At 27.9% G+C, this 18,267-nt stretch overlaps 6 protein-coding genes across 8 annotated transcripts; 1 reads left to right on the plus strand and 5 right to left on the minus strand.

Annotated features, from left to right (window-relative positions):
• Nucleotides 1–1,287: 1,287 nt before the first annotated feature.
• Nucleotides 1,288–4,299, minus strand: LOC127072200 (aspartate--tRNA ligase, cytoplasmic). Its single transcript, XM_051012448.1, has 12 exons — nt 4,156–4,299; nt 3,904–3,938; nt 3,667–3,751; nt 3,386–3,569; nt 3,200–3,302; nt 2,815–3,136; nt 2,553–2,724; nt 2,249–2,396; nt 1,995–2,184; nt 1,845–1,925; nt 1,645–1,756; nt 1,288–1,551 (listed from the first exon to the last, which is right to left on the minus strand). The coding sequence occupies exons 2-12, from the start codon at nt 3,936–3,938 to the stop codon at nt 1,388–1,390; spliced, it is 1,596 nt and encodes a 531-aa protein (XP_050868405.1). The 5' UTR covers nt 4,156–4,299; the 3' UTR covers nt 1,288–1,387.
• Nucleotides 4,300–4,449: 150 nt separating this feature from the next.
• On the minus strand, nt 4,450–6,566 carry LOC127072205 (prohibitin-2). The gene is made up of 6 exons (XM_051012453.1): nt 6,312–6,566; nt 5,933–6,195; nt 5,526–5,843; nt 5,322–5,399; nt 5,138–5,234; nt 4,450–4,877 (listed from the first exon to the last, which is right to left on the minus strand). Exons 1-6 carry the CDS (start codon nt 6,439–6,441, stop codon nt 4,687–4,689), a joined length of 1,077 nt encoding a protein of 358 aa, XP_050868410.1. The 5' UTR covers nt 6,442–6,566; the 3' UTR covers nt 4,450–4,686.
• Nucleotides 6,567–6,702: 136 nt separating this feature from the next.
• LOC127072203 (odorant receptor 13a-like) lies at nt 6,703–9,002 on the minus strand. Its single transcript, XM_051012451.1, has 9 exons — nt 8,755–9,002; nt 8,537–8,656; nt 8,272–8,389; nt 7,952–8,204; nt 7,754–7,876; nt 7,540–7,630; nt 7,325–7,461; nt 7,095–7,227; nt 6,703–7,019 (listed from the first exon to the last, which is right to left on the minus strand). The coding sequence occupies exons 1-9, from the start codon at nt 8,896–8,898 to the stop codon at nt 6,969–6,971; spliced, it is 1,170 nt and encodes a 389-aa protein (XP_050868408.1). The 5' UTR covers nt 8,899–9,002; the 3' UTR covers nt 6,703–6,968.
• Nucleotides 9,003–9,445: 443 nt separating this feature from the next.
• Nucleotides 9,446–11,600, plus strand: LOC127072207 (mediator of RNA polymerase II transcription subunit 8). Of its 3 annotated transcripts, XM_051012457.1 has the most exons (8): nt 9,446–9,611; nt 9,789–9,982; nt 10,052–10,297; nt 10,490–10,498; nt 10,771–10,941; nt 11,031–11,148; nt 11,222–11,349; nt 11,444–11,600. In XM_051012457.1, the coding sequence occupies exons 2-7, from the start codon at nt 9,818–9,820 to the stop codon at nt 11,299–11,301; spliced, it is 789 nt and encodes a 262-aa protein (XP_050868414.1). In that variant the 5' UTR covers nt 9,446–9,611; nt 9,789–9,817; the 3' UTR covers nt 11,302–11,349; nt 11,444–11,600. The 3 variants fall into 3 exon arrangements, with proteins under 3 accessions (XP_050868414.1, XP_050868413.1, XP_050868415.1); XM_051012456.1 differs by having other exon boundaries at nt 11,222–11,600; XM_051012458.1 differs by lacking the exon at nt 10,490–10,498 and having other exon boundaries at nt 11,222–11,600.
• On the minus strand, nt 11,192–13,442 carry LOC127072201 (probable methyltransferase-like protein 25). The gene is made up of 5 exons (XM_051012449.1): nt 12,962–13,442; nt 12,648–12,866; nt 11,963–12,542; nt 11,745–11,879; nt 11,192–11,668 (listed from the first exon to the last, which is right to left on the minus strand). The coding sequence occupies exons 1-5, from the start codon at nt 13,220–13,222 to the stop codon at nt 11,403–11,405; spliced, it is 1,461 nt and encodes a 486-aa protein (XP_050868406.1). The 5' UTR covers nt 13,223–13,442; the 3' UTR covers nt 11,192–11,402.
• Nucleotides 13,443–13,591: 149 nt separating this feature from the next.
• On the minus strand, nt 13,592–18,153 carry LOC127072196 (presequence protease, mitochondrial). The gene is made up of 3 exons (XM_051012442.1): nt 17,819–18,153; nt 17,698–17,753; nt 13,592–17,345 (listed from the first exon to the last, which is right to left on the minus strand). Exon 3 carries the CDS (start codon nt 17,300–17,302, stop codon nt 14,201–14,203), a length of 3,102 nt encoding a protein of 1,033 aa, XP_050868399.1. The 5' UTR covers nt 17,303–17,345; nt 17,698–17,753; nt 17,819–18,153; the 3' UTR covers nt 13,592–14,200.
• Between the last annotated feature and the right edge of the window lie 114 nt (nt 18,154–18,267).

The raw sequence follows: 18,267 nt of genomic DNA on the forward strand, positions 1-18,267 counted from the left end.
ATAAGACGATAAATGGAAGTGCTACAAAAGTTATTATGATATTAATTGTAAATTTATCGAATGCAAAGAAAAACGATAAAAATTCTTCATTTTTCCTGTAGAACATTAAATGAATTATACTTTTCCATTTTTCCATATTAGTAACATTAGTAAGTTAGGTACAATTTTTTCTGACGGCCGATCCTATAAACTAGATCGAATTAAATTATTACATTTGTAAATGTTTATATGTAATTACTACATAATAAAATAATCGAGTAATAATTATCAAATTATAAAAAAGTATTATTAGGAATGTAAAATATGAGTATTTTAATGTCTACTTAAAATTGAAAAAAAAAACGTTTTGAAAACGCATAAAGATATGTAACCATTCGCTCGGTACTTACGATATAACATATACTTGCGTATAATCTAAATTTAGATTTCTATATATCGCAAATCGACCCGGATCTTACCACGTCGAGTTTGCTGCATATGGAAATCCATGGACCGACGATGACTTTTCTCTAAAATCTATGTTCCGAAATGATTTTGAGCTTTTAAAGTTAAAATTTTCTTAACTAATAGGAGGTGGGTGAGACTTCGCTTGGAAAGCTCCACTATCCGACACCATTAGTTTCAGCCGATTTCAGAAATTCACTGAATGATTCATTGTGTATTCATTATATATCTTGCCAGCTATATCATGTCTAACGAAATATACTAATGTTTAAATATTATCTCATCGTAGTTAATTAAATAATTAAATGTAGCCGTACGGAAAGAGTACTTCGATGTTTAGTCCTTAAAATACGAAAGGAAACTAACGTAGTAACTTATATAGTCAAGCCAATGTTCCTTTTTGTTGACATTAAAAGATCAACAAAGGTTGAAAAAGTTACATTATGTATAATGTCTTAAGAGTTATATGATGTTTAACGAAATTTACTAGTATTTAAATATTGCCTCATCGTACTCCGAGTACATTGTTAGTTATTTAAATAAATATAAAATTACCGAAAGTATTAATTTTTAATTTTTCACAGAAATTAGTCTGCTGCTGGATTTAACTGAGAAAATGATATATAATGGAACAGTGAACGAAAGTGATAGAAAAAAGTAATAGTGAAGTAATAATTAAAATATATATATATATAAACCAAATTTTTACTTGCCAACAAAACATCTGAAATAAGGATAAGTGAAATTTTATATGTATTAAAAATTTAGATCTCCAGAAAAACAAACTCCAAATGAAGAAACAAACTCTAAATGGTAAGACCTGGGAATTATTTATAAAAATAATTTTGTTTCTGTTTCTTTTATTTTGTAAACACTTTAGAAATGTCAATATATAAAGCAATATCAATGCCCTAAATATTTAGTATACAGTATGCATAAATATCTATGGTGTAAGACGTTTAGGATCACGTGGAAACATAGAAACTTTTCGAATATTATCCAAACCAAGATATAACATCACCACACGTTCCAAACCAATGCCACCACCAGCATGAGGAGGACAGCCATATCTAAATGCATCAATATATGACCTAATCTTCTCAATATCTAAAATGCAAACAAACATATATAATAATTATGTAAAATATATTATAAATTATAAATAAATAAATGAATAAGTATAAGTGTACAGTAACTTACCAACACCATGATGTTTGGCACGTTCTGTTAAAAAGTCAGGGTCATGAATACGTTGTGCACCTGATATGATTTCTTCACCACGCATGAACATATCATAAGAATTTGATGCTTTCTATCATATACAAATATAATTCAGTAATTATTTTAGTTATATTGTAAGAAATGTTAGAAATAAATAAGTTGTAAATGACCACACTTACAGGATTATTGGGGTCAGGCATAGTATAGAAAGGTCTTATTGCCAAAGGATATTTATCCAAAATATAGAAGTCTGTATCATACTGAGAAAAAAACATACTTTTTATAATAGTGATAAAAATATGATAAGATGCTCATAAAAGAAAATTTACTTTAGCTTTTATAAGTTTCCCCAATAGTTTTTCATCTGGTGTTGACAAATCATCTTCTTCTCCTAAAGTTACACCTGCTTCAGATAATAGTTCAATCGCTTGTGGAAATTCTAACTTCAAGGGTGGATCTAAGAACTTAAATGGTTCTACTGCATACTGCTGATGCACAGCTGCTATTTCATCGGCATAACTAAAAATTTATTTTTGTTAATTATCGCAAATGTGTTTTTATTGTTTTAAAATTTAAAACTAACTTGTCACGCAAGCCTTTGAATAATTCAGTAAACATTTGACCAATAGTATCAATAACTTCATGATAATGGTATTTAAATGCCATTTCTAAATCAAGACCAACAAATTCTGTCAAGTGTCTATGAGTATTGGAATCCTCAGCTCTAAAAACTATTAATATAATTTGTATAAATATTATGTTATCTTATCATTAATAATTTAATAATATAAATATAATCTATAAATTAATAATAGAAATAGAAAATTCTGAGTTACTTTATATTTAGAACATAGTTTGTATACTTAATTCTTATCATTATAATCTACCTGCTCCAATAGTAAAAACTTTATCAAAATCTGCTGCTATAGCCATTTGCTTGTAAAGTTGTGGAGATTGAGCCAAATATGCATTTCCTTTAAAATAAGACACAGTAAATACATTGGCACCACCTTCACTTGCCGCGGAAATAATCTTTGGTGTGTGTATTTCAACAAAGCCCTGTAATACATTATAATTTAAATCTATGAATACACACGAGTACATGAATACATGTATCTATACAAGTAGATATATTTACAAAAAAACTACCTTAGCTGTTAAAATATCTCGAAAAAGTTTGCATACTCCAGCTTCTACTCTAAATATAGCTTGATTAGCAGGAGTACGTAAATCTAAAATTCTGTTGTCTAATCTGGTATCTTGATTAACTTTTATGTTCAATCCTGTATCATCAGATTCATTAACAGCTCTAGCTGCATCTTCAATTTGAAGAGGTAATTGTGGTTTTGCAGCACTTACTATAAAAATTCTTTGAATATGTACTTCTACATCCTTTTGTGTACATGATTCAATAATAGCAGGCACTATTTTTATAATTGCTTCGATATCTATTATAGATTCCTTTGTTATACTATGGAACAAATATTGTATGTGTCATTATAAAACTAGTTTAATAATTTCTATTCAAACTTACTTTGATATAAATTTGATCATTTGCTTGCTAATTTGTTCATTCACTGCAGCTAAGCCTTGTACCGTATAAGACTGCTGTCTTAGTACTATAAAACATTGTTTGCCTAAAAAATTATTTAAAATGTTATATACTATCATTATACATACTACCATTAAAATAATAATTATTTAGTAGAAAAATATATACCTTTTGCTCTACTTGTATGTAAGCGTCCTCTTAACCAAACAGTTTGATTTTCTAATTTTTTATTTAATTCTTTCACATGAACAAAATTTCTTTCCTTATATGCTTCTTTACTTTGTATCATATTTAACTGTCCATATTTGCCAACTGATATATCCTCTTTATCTATTGCATCTTGTTGCATTTGCTAATTTTTAACAAGAATATATTTATTAATTTATAACATATAAAATCATTACAAACTAGTAAATGTAGTAACTAGTAAATATAGACTTCATACATACCACTTGAGCTTTACGTTCAGCTTTTTTTGCTGCTTTTTCAGCTTCTTTTTGTTGTTTCTTAAGAGCCTTCTTAGATAATTCTTCTCTTTATAATAAATAAATAAGACATTAGAAATATTATTTTTACAAATAATAACTTTAAACATATTTTTTATTTAAACATCTTAATAATCATATTAAATATATTATAAATTAAAGTTAAAGATAATGATGCAACAATAAGAAATGTGGACATACCCAGCTGTCAATTCCATTGGTTTTTCTTCGCCCATCTACAGATAATAATTAAAAAATTTATTAAATGTGTAATAATTTAGTCTTAATGATATTTAAAGTCATAGTTATCGCAAGTAACGTTGAAAAATTCATCTATTTATATATCTTATCAGCTCAGATTATTTTTTAAAGGTTAATTTATGCAGCAAAATATTTTTAAAAGATAAAGAATTAAAAAATTAATTTGTTCAATAATATTAACAATACACAAACCTTGAAAAAACCATTCAATTATAAAGAAATTGAAAAAAAATGTAAATTTATGGCAGTAAATATCCGTAAACCATAAAAGATTAACAGATCATCATACTTTCTCAAGAGCAGTTCAGTGCAGACGACACGTACTAAACCAACGCCATAGTTACGACTATATTCCACAAATTTATGTTGAATAATTAAAAGATTACTTTTCTTTACGGTTTATTATTATTTATTATATATTCTTTTACAAAACAAATTTTCTGACTATTTTATTTTATTTATCAACCATATGTTAGTTCTAATACTATTATATTTATTTCATATTATTGTTTAATCAATTTTTATTTGATGTACATCATCATTTATTTTAATATATTTTGTTATATTTTGAAATTAATATTTAATTGTATTATATAACAATATATAAAATTAATCTAATGTTAAGATACAAAATGTACAAGCAAGGTGAAAATTTAACCAAGTTATTTTTTACAAGCTCGCTACGCAAACTCTTTGAAATGTTTTAAAATATGAAATTTACATTTATGGAATTATCATTTTAGCACTATCATTTGCTGAATCCAATAAAAGGGAAATGGGATCTTCAGGATCTGTTGATGTATACTTGATGTATGATTTATCTGCATTTTTTAATGCTTGAGGACCAGATTTTAAGATAATAACAGCATTCTGTGTTGTGTCATTCCAATTGCTCCAGTTCAATTGTTCACTACCTGAAAACAGTTTACCTCGAGCTTTGCGAGCGAGCATTGTTGTAATATAGGATAAAAAGGGCGAGAAAATTGTACAGAGATACAAGATGAGAATAATTATCTTAAGTCTTATTGATAATGTCTGTATCTATACAAAGAATAGTAAGATACATATCTTTTAACTATATATATGTTTGTATACTATATTTATAAGCAATATCAGAAACATAATGAAAAATGAAAAAGTAAAATTAAAATAACTTGTTCCCTTTACTTCTTACTTTTCAATTTATCCGAAGAGTCATCAAATGAAGGATCTTGAATATTCAACATGAGACTATTCCCACTAAGATATACTCGATTTTGAGATTGTGCAATCTACAAATAATTTTTAATTTCATTAATATATATTAAAATTGTATATATGTGTTTATAAATATATAATTAATTATATATTTCATTTACCGTGCGAGCAATTCGCCGAGCTGCACGTATTTTACGAAGTTTCAAGTACCCTGGATTTTGGCTCAAAGCTAGACCAAGGTGCATTGGAGTTAAGGATAATTTCATCACATATAAAATATATATAATATCTATAAAATATAGATTTATATAAAATATATAAAATACATAAAATATAGATTATAAGTAATGATTGTAAAAGGATATCATTTTAGCAGCTTCTGCTTCTCCTTCAGCCTGTACAATTTTTTGTTGCCTCTCTTGTTTAGCTGTTTCAACTACAAATGCAGCTCTTTGAGCTTCTTGTTGGGCCACTTGTTTAGCTTCTACTGCAGCAGTATATTCTTTTCCAAAACTGAGCTCTGTTATAGAAACATCATCTAACACTATATTAAAATCACGAGCACGCTCAGTTAATTCTTTACGTACTAAATTTGAAACTTGCTGCCTTTGTGTTATAAGTTGTGACGCATTAAATTTAGCAACAACTGACTTAAGCACTTCGTTACATATACTTGGTAATACCTATAAATATTTCCAATTATTAACAAAATGTTTAATTTAACTAGAAACAGATATTATCATTTATATTATAATTTATTTTACTTTTTTACCTTTTCATCATAATCAAGACCTAATTGACGATACATAGTAGGCAATGCAGCTGCATCAGGACGCGATAAAACTCGAAGAGATATATTAACCATTTGTAGATCTTTTGATCCAGTAGGTGATGAAATTTTTCTTGGTTTACTTCGAATGTCATATATTATAGGATAGTGAAACCATGGAATACGAAAATGTAAACCCTCTGAAAAAATATCTTTTTGGATCCCATTAAGACGAGAAAATATAATTGCTCTATGACCAGCTTCCACTGTAAAAAAAATAAGTAATATCTTAATAACTTTACTAATATATATGTAAAATATAGAAATATAATAATTAATTTATAGGCGATTAAATGGAAATAATGTTTAAATTAAATCAAACCTGTATACATAGATTTAGCTACTCCATAAGCCGCCACGCCGGCTGCTGCAAGAACCTTAAAGCCTAAAGATAAATTATTAGGACTTTTGCTAAATCGCGACGCGAAATCATTTAATTTATTTTGCGCCATTATTGAAGAGTAATTGCACTTAACAATTACTTTATTTCAATTAACAAATATTTAAATATTGCTACTAATAGCACCGATCTAAGAAAAAAGGTTACAAATTCAAGATGGAGATATAAAATGGTGCTCGGATATCCTAAGAATATATATATAAAAGAAAAGATACAAAAGCGCCATCTAATGGAATAAATTTACAATTAAAACTTATGTTGCTTAATGATAGGCAACATTTTCTACATGCATGTATAATAACTAGTATTCATTAGGATCATTTCTTTTTTTCAATATTTCTAAATCTATATTTAAAATAAAAAATAAGTAACAAAATATCTGAATATTTAAAAACAAAACTATAAATATCAGATCCTTATTGGGAGTATTACTTTTATAAAAATGATTTGTTAATGCACACACACACACACACACACACACACACACACAAATATACTACATTAGTTATATTACTCTAATTAAATTTTTACAAAAATCATTTGAAATTTATTTTATACACATTCATAATGTTCTAAAATTCATTGCACTGAACGCAAAACAGTGAAGTATGACATTGATGTACGGACAATCTTGAAAAAGAAAAGAAAATATATTATAAATATAATAACTGAGATCATATCATCGAAAAATTAATTATTTCTTACTGTACTAAAAGTTTCCATAGATATGATGAACATATTTGCTGCAGTTAATGTGCAAGGTACTCGTGATCTAGTTAACATAAGATTGATAACTTTTCTCGTTCTAATCGAGGTTTGGTACCATTCTACATTTATTCTGTAATCGATGTAAATTCTTAATAAAATTGAGTATAATTATAATATTTGATATTTAAATTCTTAAAAGAAAAATAAATTATAATATATTAACTTACAAATATTCATTCATTCGATCACTGTGATCTATAAGACGTTGAGCATTTATACTTTCAAAAAAGAGATGAGCTAATTGAGCATAAGAGAACACCAATTGTTGAAGAAACTTGTTTGTTTCATCCATATTTGCAACAGCCTAAAGAAATGTTTATCTTTATGTGAAAAGAAATATAAATTAATTATTTAACATGCATAAAAATAATCATGCATGTACCTGTAGACCTGTGATACTCATTCCAATCATATTGAGACCTGCCTGCAGGAAGAAAGATGTGGAATAATAAGATTCCATAAGATCGGCAAACCTTTATAGAGGAAATCGCTACTCTTAATAATAAAGAATTTTTTGTCATTATAATTGATTATTTAATATCGCACAAGAAAAGGAAAAATAGTTTATAAAATGAGGAATTTATAAAATTACGAACTCTATCGCTTTCTTGTGTCTATAAACGCATTCGGCCATATGTTTATAAGATTTATCATGCTTTATAGAAGGATTTATGTCTAAATCGAAAGTTTCATCGTCTGCCACATGATGAAGTTGATACCTGGAATAATATTTACTTCAATACTTGAAATATATTAACATCCGGATATTGTGTTTGAAACGACAAAAGTTCTACCCTAATGTTGAAAATAATCCGCAAACATGCTGTATGAAAATCAGAAACATTGTATCAATAGCAACGATCGCAGAAATACAAATTACAATGGTCACATAAGAGTGAAGAATAATAAAGTAATAATATCTTTGAGTGTCCACGAAATATTCAACGTGATGTATCAATGGTCGTTCGCTTGTTTCGTTTAAGGTATTAAAAATAAGTGGCTTCAATGGTGTAATCATGAATATTACCATTGCCGCGTACAAAAAGCCTAGAAAATCATGTAACCGTCAGATTTACTACTAATTTTAACAGTCTTTATATAATGCTCTCTTCACCTGCATACATGATGGTAAACCTTCTTCCATCTTTAGCGTATTTCTTTAGAATATTTACTTTTCCAGCTTTAGTATATGAAATAATATCTGTTTGAATGCGATCAATGAGTATCTTCATCTATAAAATAATAATTTGCTATTTATATTAACGCAAGAATAATAGATGTATAAATAAAATAAAATACAAGAAAATATTAAATTGTATTTAAAGAATGCAGTAAGACGAACTTTAGTCATGAAATAATGCGAGATATTATTTAAATACCTTCTCCGTTTTAAGCGCACAATTTATTATTTTGATTACACCACCTAAGTCGACTATGAAAGGTGCCAAGTTTTCCAATAAAACATCTACGTCATGATACGAAATTACCAAAGCACACATCTATAGAGAAAATAAAACAAAAAGAAATAAAATTAAATAACGTTTAAAGTCTTTTCTATAAGAAAAAAAGCGCGATGTTTAATATAATTAATTGATACCTTAGCTATAATTTGTGTGCCAGCTAGTAAAAATAAAATCGATAAAGTGATATTTCTTCGACTGATCGTTTGATAGGGCCACTGGCCGATAAAGGATAGTAAAACTTTATTGATTCTATAGTGACGACCGTCAAAGAAGTCCATTACGTTCGAGTACTATCGAATAAACACTGGGAGAGAAATCCCCTTTCCATGTGCAATTACGCATAATGTATTCGGTAATTTTCTTCTCATCTAAGATTCTCTTAGAGACCATAATAGCTGTAAGAGACATCGTAATTATGTATACTCATGTGTGCGTTTACACACGTACATTTACACTACTTAAAATCAGCGGTTATTTCCGATAGTTTCCCTTTGACTTTGAATGTCAGACTATTATATCTTATATTGTTGAATCAAGGGGAAATCTGTTTCTGATTTTCTCAAAATAGAATCTTTATAGAAATCTTTCATTTTATGTTTAAAATAGTTGGTGAAGTTAATTTGTAAAGTATTGAAATTTATCATGTAAGAAATAGATTAATACTATGTAATATAATAATAAACGAACACAAACGGAGTGGAAAATCAAATAATTTATTTTTAAATAATGAAACATGTAAAGTCGATTGATATATAATTCGATTACGTTACTTGCTTCGATATATCGAAAACTGATTCTACGACTTCACATTGAAGTCGCTTATAGTAGATATAATCTAGTATTACCTGAGGTGACGACGTGATCGTGAGGCTATATTTTATGAATAGGGATTGAAAATATATTTGTTAAACAAATTCATTTAATTCCTTAGATAAAGAATTCTGTTTCTTTCTAGAAAAAATTATATTTATAATACATATTATTATATCAGGTAAGTGGATGACAGAAAAATAACCTAATTGAAACAAAATTATACGACATATATTATTAGTTTTTATCGATATCACAATTAAATACAATTGTTTTCTTATAAAAATCTATTAAAAATAGAATATGTCCTACATCATACAAGTATAGGTTATCTCTACGTATGTATTCATGTTTATAGATATATTTGTTTATACGAGGATTTAAAAAATGCAACGAGAAGAAAAACAATTGGATGCTGCTCTAGAGGCTATTATTATGAGAGTCAATGACTTGAAAACATCTATTGCATCAATGATATTTAAATTAGAACACGAGTACGAAACTTTAAATTGGCCAAATTTTCTTGATAATTTTGCTCTTATTTCTGGTCATGTAAGTAAACTTAGAAATTAGTTGAATGTAGATTAATTCTAAATATTATAAAAAATAATTCTTTTATAGTTGACCAGTTTATCTAAAATACTTAGTCATGACAAAGCTCCAAGTTTAAGAAATCTTACTGTTTTACCATTGCGCTTAAATCCTGAGAAAGATGAAGAATTACTTCGATTAACTGAAGGCAGAATTCCAACATTTGCTCATGATTCAGTACCTGATTATCTAAGAACTAAATTAGAACCTCAAGTGGAACAAAAAATGATGCAGCTAGAAGCCAAAGCAGCAAATTTAAATCATGAAGCTTCTCATGTAAGACAATTTTATATTTTTTATAGATGTAAAATGAAATTTATAATATTACATTTTTTTCATATGTAACGTACACGTATTTATAACAACGAAAATATTTTCATGACAAAATTTGTATACTTTCTTAGATAAGTAAACATAAATGTAATTTGTTCTATTTCTTTGTTAACGTGCTAACTAAACCACAACTAGGAATATAATGTAAGCTACCACCAGATAGCTTGTATTTTTTTAGTTCCATTGGCTTTGGACTGTGATAAAGATAAAAGCTTAATGTAAAGAAAAATTTATTAAATTTTACAAATATATTCTATTTAGATACATTTCATAATTCATTTATCTGTTACTCTTAACTCTGTTAATTATTTTTATTTAAAATTTGTCATATGCATTTGTAATATACAGTTCATTTAGCAAATGGAACACAGGATACATCACTGCCTAAATTTCATGTAGATTACGATGGGTTTCAGAAACAAGTAGCACAATATACTAAAGTGATTAGTCATGTTTGGGATATAGCAAATAAGGCACGGGAAGAATGGGAAAGTGAAGCTGGTTCTAGAGCAACACAAGCACAAACCAGTAGTGCAGCAGATACTCATGCACTTGTTGCTGCTGTTGGAATGGGAAAAGGATTAAAAGTAATAATTTTATATTTTCTAAAATAACAATATATTAATTCATTTTAGTTAAACAGATACTATAAATATTATTGTTCAATTATTTACAGTCTGACTCAGTTCCAATGGTCCAGTCAAATGTTAATCCTGTACCAAGTGGTATGATGGTAGGCAGACCTGCAAATCAACAACAGTCTGGAGGACAAGGACCTCTTGGAAATACACAAAGTAACTAAATTGTTCTAGGATCATCGATTAATGTTTTACAAAATTATATTAATTTCCAATTATTTTATTACAGTGGGACAAATGAACAAAGCTCCTAGTGCAATCAAAACAAATATTAAAGCTGCATCACAAATTCATCCATATGGAAGATAGGAGATATTAATATTTTTATTAAATGTGACAACATTATAACTGAGAAAGGTATACATATACGTGTGTATGATATTTATAGGTCTTATTTTATCACTGCAATTCTATTTAATTATACTTTTTTTTAATTTTTGTGCTATAATAGCATTAGATCGTGGGGATAATATTTTATTCATAACAGGAAAAATAGTTGCCTCTAAACCTTGTTCTTGTAACCAGCACAACCGATCTTGTAAGACTATTGATTCTGCTGGTGCTTGTAAAATTAATTGTAGACCAGTATAAATCTCTACTTCTTTTGATCTTTGACAATGATGTTTCCATAATTCTATCATATCATTTTGAATTATTTCATGGTAATTAATTTTTCCTTAAATACAAACAAAATCTTGTTATTACTTGCATAACAATTATAAAGCATATAATTATAAAACAAAATATTTTACCTTCTGTTTGTGGTATTACTTCATTGATTGGCTCCAAAGTATATCTCAATAATGTGTCCTTCACGTAATTTTCAATGCTAGAACACTGAGATCGTCTTGTAGCTTTTCGAACTCGTTTTTTTAAATAAAACTTATCTAAAATCAATTTCACCAAACTTTTTATATATATAATTTATGAAATAAAAATAAAATAAAAAAATATATACACATGTATTTACTTTGTTTTACATATAATTCAAGTACAGCTCTAGCAAGTACATGAAAAGCATGTGTATCATGTGAATCTTGAGACATATTAATCCATCTTTCAGCTGGCTCTTGACACGCTAATCGTAAAAATGGTTGTCTTAAAAATGTACTAGTATCTAAATTTGAATTAGCAATTGCTTCCTGAAGGCATTGTGACATTGGAAAATTATCAAAATATTGTATATTATTTGGTATTTCTTTTTCATTTTTGGATATAGAAAGTTTATGGTAACAACACGAAATCAAAATCAATAATTGTGCATTTTTCATATCACAAAATATTTTAGATACATATACACTTAAGTCTCCACAGGCGTGTAATCCAATAAAGCAAAGATTATCAATGTTTCCAAATTCAGAAAATACAAGAGATTCTATTATTTCTATAGAATGATATGATAGTTTACAAAACGCATATTTAACATGATTTACAGATGTTGGATACATTTTCTTTTGTCTATTGCGAGCTATATTTACATTTGTTTCATTCCCATCTAATCCAAGCACTTTATATCCATATAGATAATACAGTAATTGACAAACATATCCCTAGAAAAATTAATTATAATGTTTTAGTGTAATATCATATATTCCATTAACTTTTAATTTTTGTAAAACACTTGGTATTTTTGTAATAAAATAATGTTTTTTTACCAAACCACTTCCAAAATCAATGATAACATCTATCTTTTGTGTTTTACATTGTGTATGTATTAATTGTGCTAAATGCATTATTTCATGTTGTTTTTTGGGATTTAAACCTTTTATAAATTGTTGTGGCACTTCCAATCTTATTGAAGGATTTATGTCTAATAATTTATTAATATATTTACATTTTTCTATAAAGTTCTGAAGTGTCTTAGGCCATACAGGCTATAATATAAAAAAAAAAGAAAATTAAACTACTGTTGCGAGTTTTAAGATCTTTTAAATAATTCTTATAACAACAGTTATATAAACTTGCTTACCAATGTTTTGTTAACAACAAAGTTGTTAAGTTCTTCACTTGATAAAGATTGCAATACATCTAACCATTCTTTGGGAATAGCATCCAATGATCCTTTAACTAATATCTCAGTAACTGGATGGTTATAAATCCATTGTGTTTCATGAAATAAACATAATGCGTCTAAGAAATATTTATTTAGCAATTCTTTACTCTGATGACAAAACATCATAGGTGAACATAAATGAAAAATAAATAATTCTACATCTCTTTCCACATACATACAATTATAATTAATTTAGGAATTATACAAAGAATGATTTGAATTTATTATTCAAATCATTCTAACTTCAATGTTTTCACTTGAGCAAATCGTTGTTGATTGAAGCGCCTTCTAATGTTACTTTTAGGAAGCTTTTTTTAGACAAAACTATCTCACAAGACGCATATAATGAATATCTATAATTTATTGATTAAACATAAGTTCTTAATTATTTTTCTAATATTTTCTGTTTAAATTCATTTCGATAAAATTTTTGAAAATATAAATATTACATAAAATTTCTTTTTATACGATAGGAGCTATTGATCGTTGCAGAAATATAAGACTAAATCGGTAGAGAGGAAATATTTCATCAAAAAACAGAACAAATAATTATAGAAAAATATTAATATAATTATAACACATAATTTTTTGTATACATAAAATTATTGTAAATATATGATTACGTTTATACAAAACTACGTGTCTCGTTTCATCAATTTTACAATACAGTAACGATAAATGTTCTTTTTTTATTCTATAACAAAACAAAATCTTTCATTTCAGATTTACAAGATTTTACGCCGCCATTATTCCGACATCAACGCTAACGGCAATTATTAAAAGCTTTATTGATAAGATGATTATTCGGCGATTTCTACGCATGATAAATAATATGCGTGAGTAAATCAATTGACATTTTTGTCATTTTCTATTTTTATAGTGATGGTTCTAAAAATCTTGTTGCTTATAAATATGCCTTATAATCTGATCTTTCATTTGATAGCTCATTATTATCGGATTCTGCTTTAATTTGTTGGGAAAAATTATTTGTCTCGAACTTCTAACGATTGCCGCTTAGTGTCGCCCTAGGACTTTCGGAATTATTTCCCTCACAATTTTTGAATAGAATGTAAATACATACATTATATATATTGTTATAAATATTTTGAAAATAATAACAACAATTTTGAATTTAAAGTAATTATTCTATAATACTTATTTAGCTACTTCTGCTTCAGCTTCTTCTTCTTGATTAAAAATGATCCAATTTTCAATTTTTCTATGCAATAAAGCATCATTGCTTGGTCCAATAAGTGCACGACCAATTTTAATATTTTTTTGTCCTAATTGTAGATATTTTTCAGCAACTTCCATAATGTGTTCTTTAGTTACACATTTTAACTGTTCTCTGTGTGCTTGTATTTCGTCATTAGTAAGATTATGAGTGAATTTAAGCATACCGCGATTGCCCGGAGATACTGGAGCATCAACTTGTTGGAAGACTCCTAGTTTTGCTTCATCTATTTCTCTTTGGGACAATTTATAATTCTTAAGAAATTCATATGTTCTATCAAAAGTATCAAATGTTTGAGTAGAATTAGGATCTCGATAGGAATAGAATGTAAATATTCCTGCAGAAGTCAATGTAGCTCCACCACCATAAGCTCCACCTTTTTCTCGAATTTCAGGGTGCAAATAAATTGATGTAAGAAGTTTAGAGAGTACACGTAACATGGCATATTCTGGATTTGTATATGGTACTGTTAAAATAGCTTTTGAAGAATAATTAACTGTGTATGGCAAAACATAATGAATTGAACTTTCTTCAACATTATTATCATCAGCTGACGTAATAATATATGGCTTCTTTGCATTATCTTTTAATGATTCATAAAATGTACCGATCCTTTCTAAGATACTTTCTTTATGTTCACTTGATAAATTAATAGCAGATCTTAAATGTTCTTTATTTAAAACATGTTTAGCAATTTCCTTCATTTGATGCAATATTGGAGTTAAATCTTGAAGTTGTGCTATACTCTTCATTCTTCCTACATACTGCAATCCAGATAAATTTTCTTTAAGTTTAGCAACTGAAGAAACCAAGCTGTTAGCAGTACTCATTGCATATATATGCCCTTGATCAGCAATTCCATTCACTAAATGTGCTGCATTCATTTTAACTAATGTGTCAAATCTTTGAAGATCATCTAATTTTACATTATTAAATAATTCTGACCATAATTTCCACATATCATTCATGTTTCGATCTAAACAATAAGATTCTATCATAATACCTTCTTCATATTCCATGACATTACTTTTATGTTCAGCAACATGATTCATAAAATTTAAGCCACCAGTTTTTAACTGTATCATTTGATCGAAAGTTCTGTAATCATAATTTTTTGTACCCATCTTGGCAATAATATTGTTAAACAATGGTAGTAAATTTTTTAATTCCTGTGATAATTTCTGTGTATTAAGAATTCCACGATAATAAGAAATTCCATTAGTTGGTTGTACACTCACTTGCAATGGAACGCCAGAGATATTTAAATTTGTTAATTGATATCGTTCTACATCTTCTTTTAAGTCTTGTATTCTCAAAGTAGGAAGAACTTCTGCATCATCTTTTTTTTCCTGTTCAGCTAGTAACATCAATCCTTCCTTATAAACATTATCTAATTCTTCTTTAGATAGTTCCTTTAATTTTTTTGTTAACAATTCTTGTTCTGCAGCAGCTTTATCAGCATCATATCTCTCATTAGGTGACATTGTTAACGTTAATCTATGTTTGTTGTTTATTAAATAATTCTGCACTAAATTTTGTAAATATTGAGGATTCTCCTTCATTTCATTTATGAGCTTTTTAACTGCTTCATTGATTCTCAGTGATTGAATAATATCACCATTATGATTCCATAATGGTGTTACATTAAACAAAAGATGTAATCCAAAATTTGAAGTTTGATGTTTTATACTTAATTCGATACCATGTAGAATAGCCTCTACATGATCTTTTTCAAAACCTTCTGTAATGACTTTTTGCAAAGTTTCGTCAAAAATTTGTTCTACTTTAGAAAAATCTTCAAGCTTCACACCTTGTAGACTTACAACAAACATGGTATCTTTACACTGCGCATCATATCCAGTTATCGGACCGAAGCCTGTACTTATATTTGATTCTACTAAACTTTTGTAAAATGCTGAATTTGGACCTTTTAACAATAATTGCGACAATACATATATTTCAAATGTTCTTTGCACATCAGTTATATCATTACATAAGTGTCCTATTACAATAGAACCTTGCCTACTTGGATCTGCAATCATAGGATCTGGTCTACAGGAAATATGTTCATATTTAGGTTTATCCCATCGCTTTTCCGAAGGAACTTGTGATCCAGATGTATCAATCCTGTCTGATAAGAAAAGATAGCGATCATTGATGAACTTTAAATGCTCTTCAAGTGGAAAATTCCCATATGAATAAAATCGTGCATTAGAAGGATGATAATAAGTTGCATGAAAATTTAAGAGATCAGAATATTTTAAATTAGGAATAACAAGAGGGTCTCCTCCAGAAATGATTGCATATGTGTGACTTGGTAGGATTGAATTTAACAATCGTTCAGCCAATATAGCTTGATTTTCATTAAAGACTCCTTTCATTTCATTAAAAACTACTCCTTTAAAAATAATAGGAGTATTTTTGTCATTTACATCAGCATGTTCTAATCTCCATCCTTCTTGTCGAAAATCCAATTCTCTAAGATTAGGTTTAAAAACAGAATCCAAGTACACTGATTGCAAATTCCTGAAGTCTTTCAAATTTTGTGTTGAAAATGGATATATAGTATAGTCTGGACCAGTCATGGCATTCATGAAAGTAGCTAAAGATCTTCTAAGCATTTTAAAAAATGGATCTCTACAAGGGTATCTTTCGCTGCCACATAGAGTTGTATGTTCTAGTATATGTGGTAGACCAGTAGAATCCATAGGTGTCGTGCGAAATCCAATAGAAAATACATTGTTACTGTCATCTCTGGCTAAGTGTACATATTGTGCTCCTGTAGATAAATGAGTCAACCTTACTGCAGTAAGATACATTTCATCTATTCTTGCAACTTCATCTATTATAAAACCATGTAGGACAGTTCCTTTCTTGAATTTATCAGATGGGTAATGTATTACATCTCTATTATAATTTATTGTTTCATATTTTACATTTGCAGAGTAAAAACGTTTTAAACGTTGCAAGAAGTTCTGATGTTGTGAATAGGTTTGACGTGAAAATTTTAATATATTTAACATTTTATTTGATGTTGAAAATATTATTACTGAAAAAATCAATCAGCTGAAAAAATAAATTAATTATATCAATGAAAAATAATATTAATGTCATGTTCACAGATTTGTACAATTAACCAAATTTATATCGTTAATCAAAATAAACATACGTAATCATTAATCTGTTAATAATAAATAATAAAATGAATTAATGAAAAATAACAAAATTCATAAGTATTCCACTTTAATTATTTTGAATTAAACAGAAATGTACTTTACAAGATTTCTACAATACGCTTCGCAGTCTTATTAAAGAACGTTTACTGGAATAAATGTTAACGATAGGTACAATTTGTACAAATTGTACAAATCCTGATGCAATAAAATGATTATTAACGACACGTTATAAGAAATTTTACCTCGATTAATAAGATTTCGTAAATACAAATTTATTCTTTCACGTTTCCTTATCGTCCTAAATAAAACAATTTTACATATAATTTTAAACAATCAAATATTGTCGTCTTTTTATCCATTCACCTTTTTCAAATCAGATTGAAAGTAAGCGGTCGATCCAGAATTTTACCGAATTTGCAGACGATTTTAACCGAACATTGAAATAATAATCATTAGAGTGTTATCCAGAATAAAAATTCGTAGTTTGCTGACTAGTTGCGCCTTTACGATACAATCGTAATCTGTTCGTAATCCAGAAATATCATACCATGGACAAATCTTTAGATTTAATTTTCCATTTTCATTTGTAGCGATACGAAATAAGTCGAACTTTTTTTTACTCTTATCGAGTTGCATGTTTATTAATTAATATAGCGAGAAACGAAAAAAGAAAAATTAAAAAAAGACGTTAGGGAGAGAGAAAAGCCATTGGCTGTTCGCGAAATCGTCGGTTGAAAATTAGCGACAACGTTTCGTTCGACTGGACCAATCGCGTGTCGGAAACGTTAAGATATCAGGGCGCCGTGTCGCGG

Source organism: Vespula vulgaris, chromosome 24, assembly GCF_905475345.1.
Source record: "Vespula vulgaris chromosome 24, iyVesVulg1.1, whole genome shotgun sequence".
In the NCBI taxonomy this organism is placed as follows: Eukaryota; Metazoa; Arthropoda; class Insecta; order Hymenoptera; family Vespidae; genus Vespula; species Vespula vulgaris.

What these genes read in the sequence shown, in the direction of transcription:
- LOC127072203 (XM_051012451.1), bottom strand. Translation starts at nt 8,898, where the DNA reads ATGGACTTCTTTGACGGTCGTCACTATAGAATCAATAAAGTTTTACTA. An exon ending in GTGCGCTTAAAACGGAGAAG is followed by an intron (nt 8,390 to 8,536) that starts GTATTTAAATAA and finishes ATTATTTTATAG; the next exon opens with ATGAAGATACTCATTGATCG. An exon ending in GTTTACCATCATGTATGCAG is followed by an intron (nt 8,205 to 8,271) that starts GTGAAGAGAGCA and finishes ATGATTTTCTAG; the next exon opens with GCTTTTTGTACGCGGCAATG.
- LOC127072207 (XM_051012456.1), top strand. Translation starts at nt 9,818, where the DNA reads ATGCAACGAGAAGAAAAACAATTGGATGCTGCTCTAGAGGCTATTATT. An exon ending in TTGCTCTTATTTCTGGTCAT is followed by an intron (nt 9,983 to 10,051) that starts GTAAGTAAACTT and finishes ATTCTTTTATAG; the next exon opens with TTGACCAGTTTATCTAAAAT. An exon ending in GAATGGGAAAAGGATTAAAA is followed by an intron (nt 10,942 to 11,030) that starts GTAATAATTTTA and finishes AATTATTTACAG; the next exon opens with TCTGACTCAGTTCCAATGGT.
- LOC127072201 (XM_051012449.1), bottom strand. Translation starts at nt 13,222, where the DNA reads ATGTATGTGGAAAGAGATGTAGAATTATTTATTTTTCATTTATGTTCA. An exon ending in TTGATTTTGGAAGTGGTTTG is followed by an intron (nt 12,543 to 12,647) that starts GTAAAAAAACAT and finishes TAATTTTTCTAG; the next exon opens with GGATATGTTTGTCAATTACT. An exon ending in TGAATTATATGTAAAACAAA is followed by an intron (nt 11,880 to 11,962) that starts GTAAATACATGT and finishes AATTGATTTTAG; the next exon opens with ATAAGTTTTATTTAAAAAAA.
- LOC127072205 (XM_051012453.1), bottom strand. Translation starts at nt 6,441, where the DNA reads ATGGCGCAAAATAAATTAAATGATTTCGCGTCGCGATTTAGCAAAAGT. An exon ending in AGCTAAATCTATGTATACAG is followed by an intron (nt 6,196 to 6,311) that starts GTTTGATTTAAT and finishes TTTTTTTTACAG; the next exon opens with TGGAAGCTGGTCATAGAGCA. An exon ending in GTCTTGATTATGATGAAAAG is followed by an intron (nt 5,844 to 5,932) that starts GTAAAAAAGTAA and finishes AAATATTTATAG; the next exon opens with GTATTACCAAGTATATGTAA.
- LOC127072200 (XM_051012448.1), bottom strand. Translation starts at nt 3,938, where the DNA reads ATGGGCGAAGAAAAACCAATGGAATTGACAGCTGG. An exon ending in TTCAAAGGCTTGCGTGACAA is followed by an intron (nt 2,185 to 2,248) that starts GTTAGTTTTAAA and finishes ATAAATTTTTAG; the next exon opens with TTATGCCGATGAAATAGCAG. An exon ending in GGAAACTTATAAAAGCTAAA is followed by an intron (nt 1,926 to 1,994) that starts GTAAATTTTCTT and finishes TTTTTTTCTCAG; the next exon opens with TATGATACAGACTTCTATAT.
- LOC127072196 (XM_051012442.1), bottom strand. Translation starts at nt 17,302, where the DNA reads ATGTTAAATATATTAAAATTTTCACGTCAAACCTATTCACAACATCAG.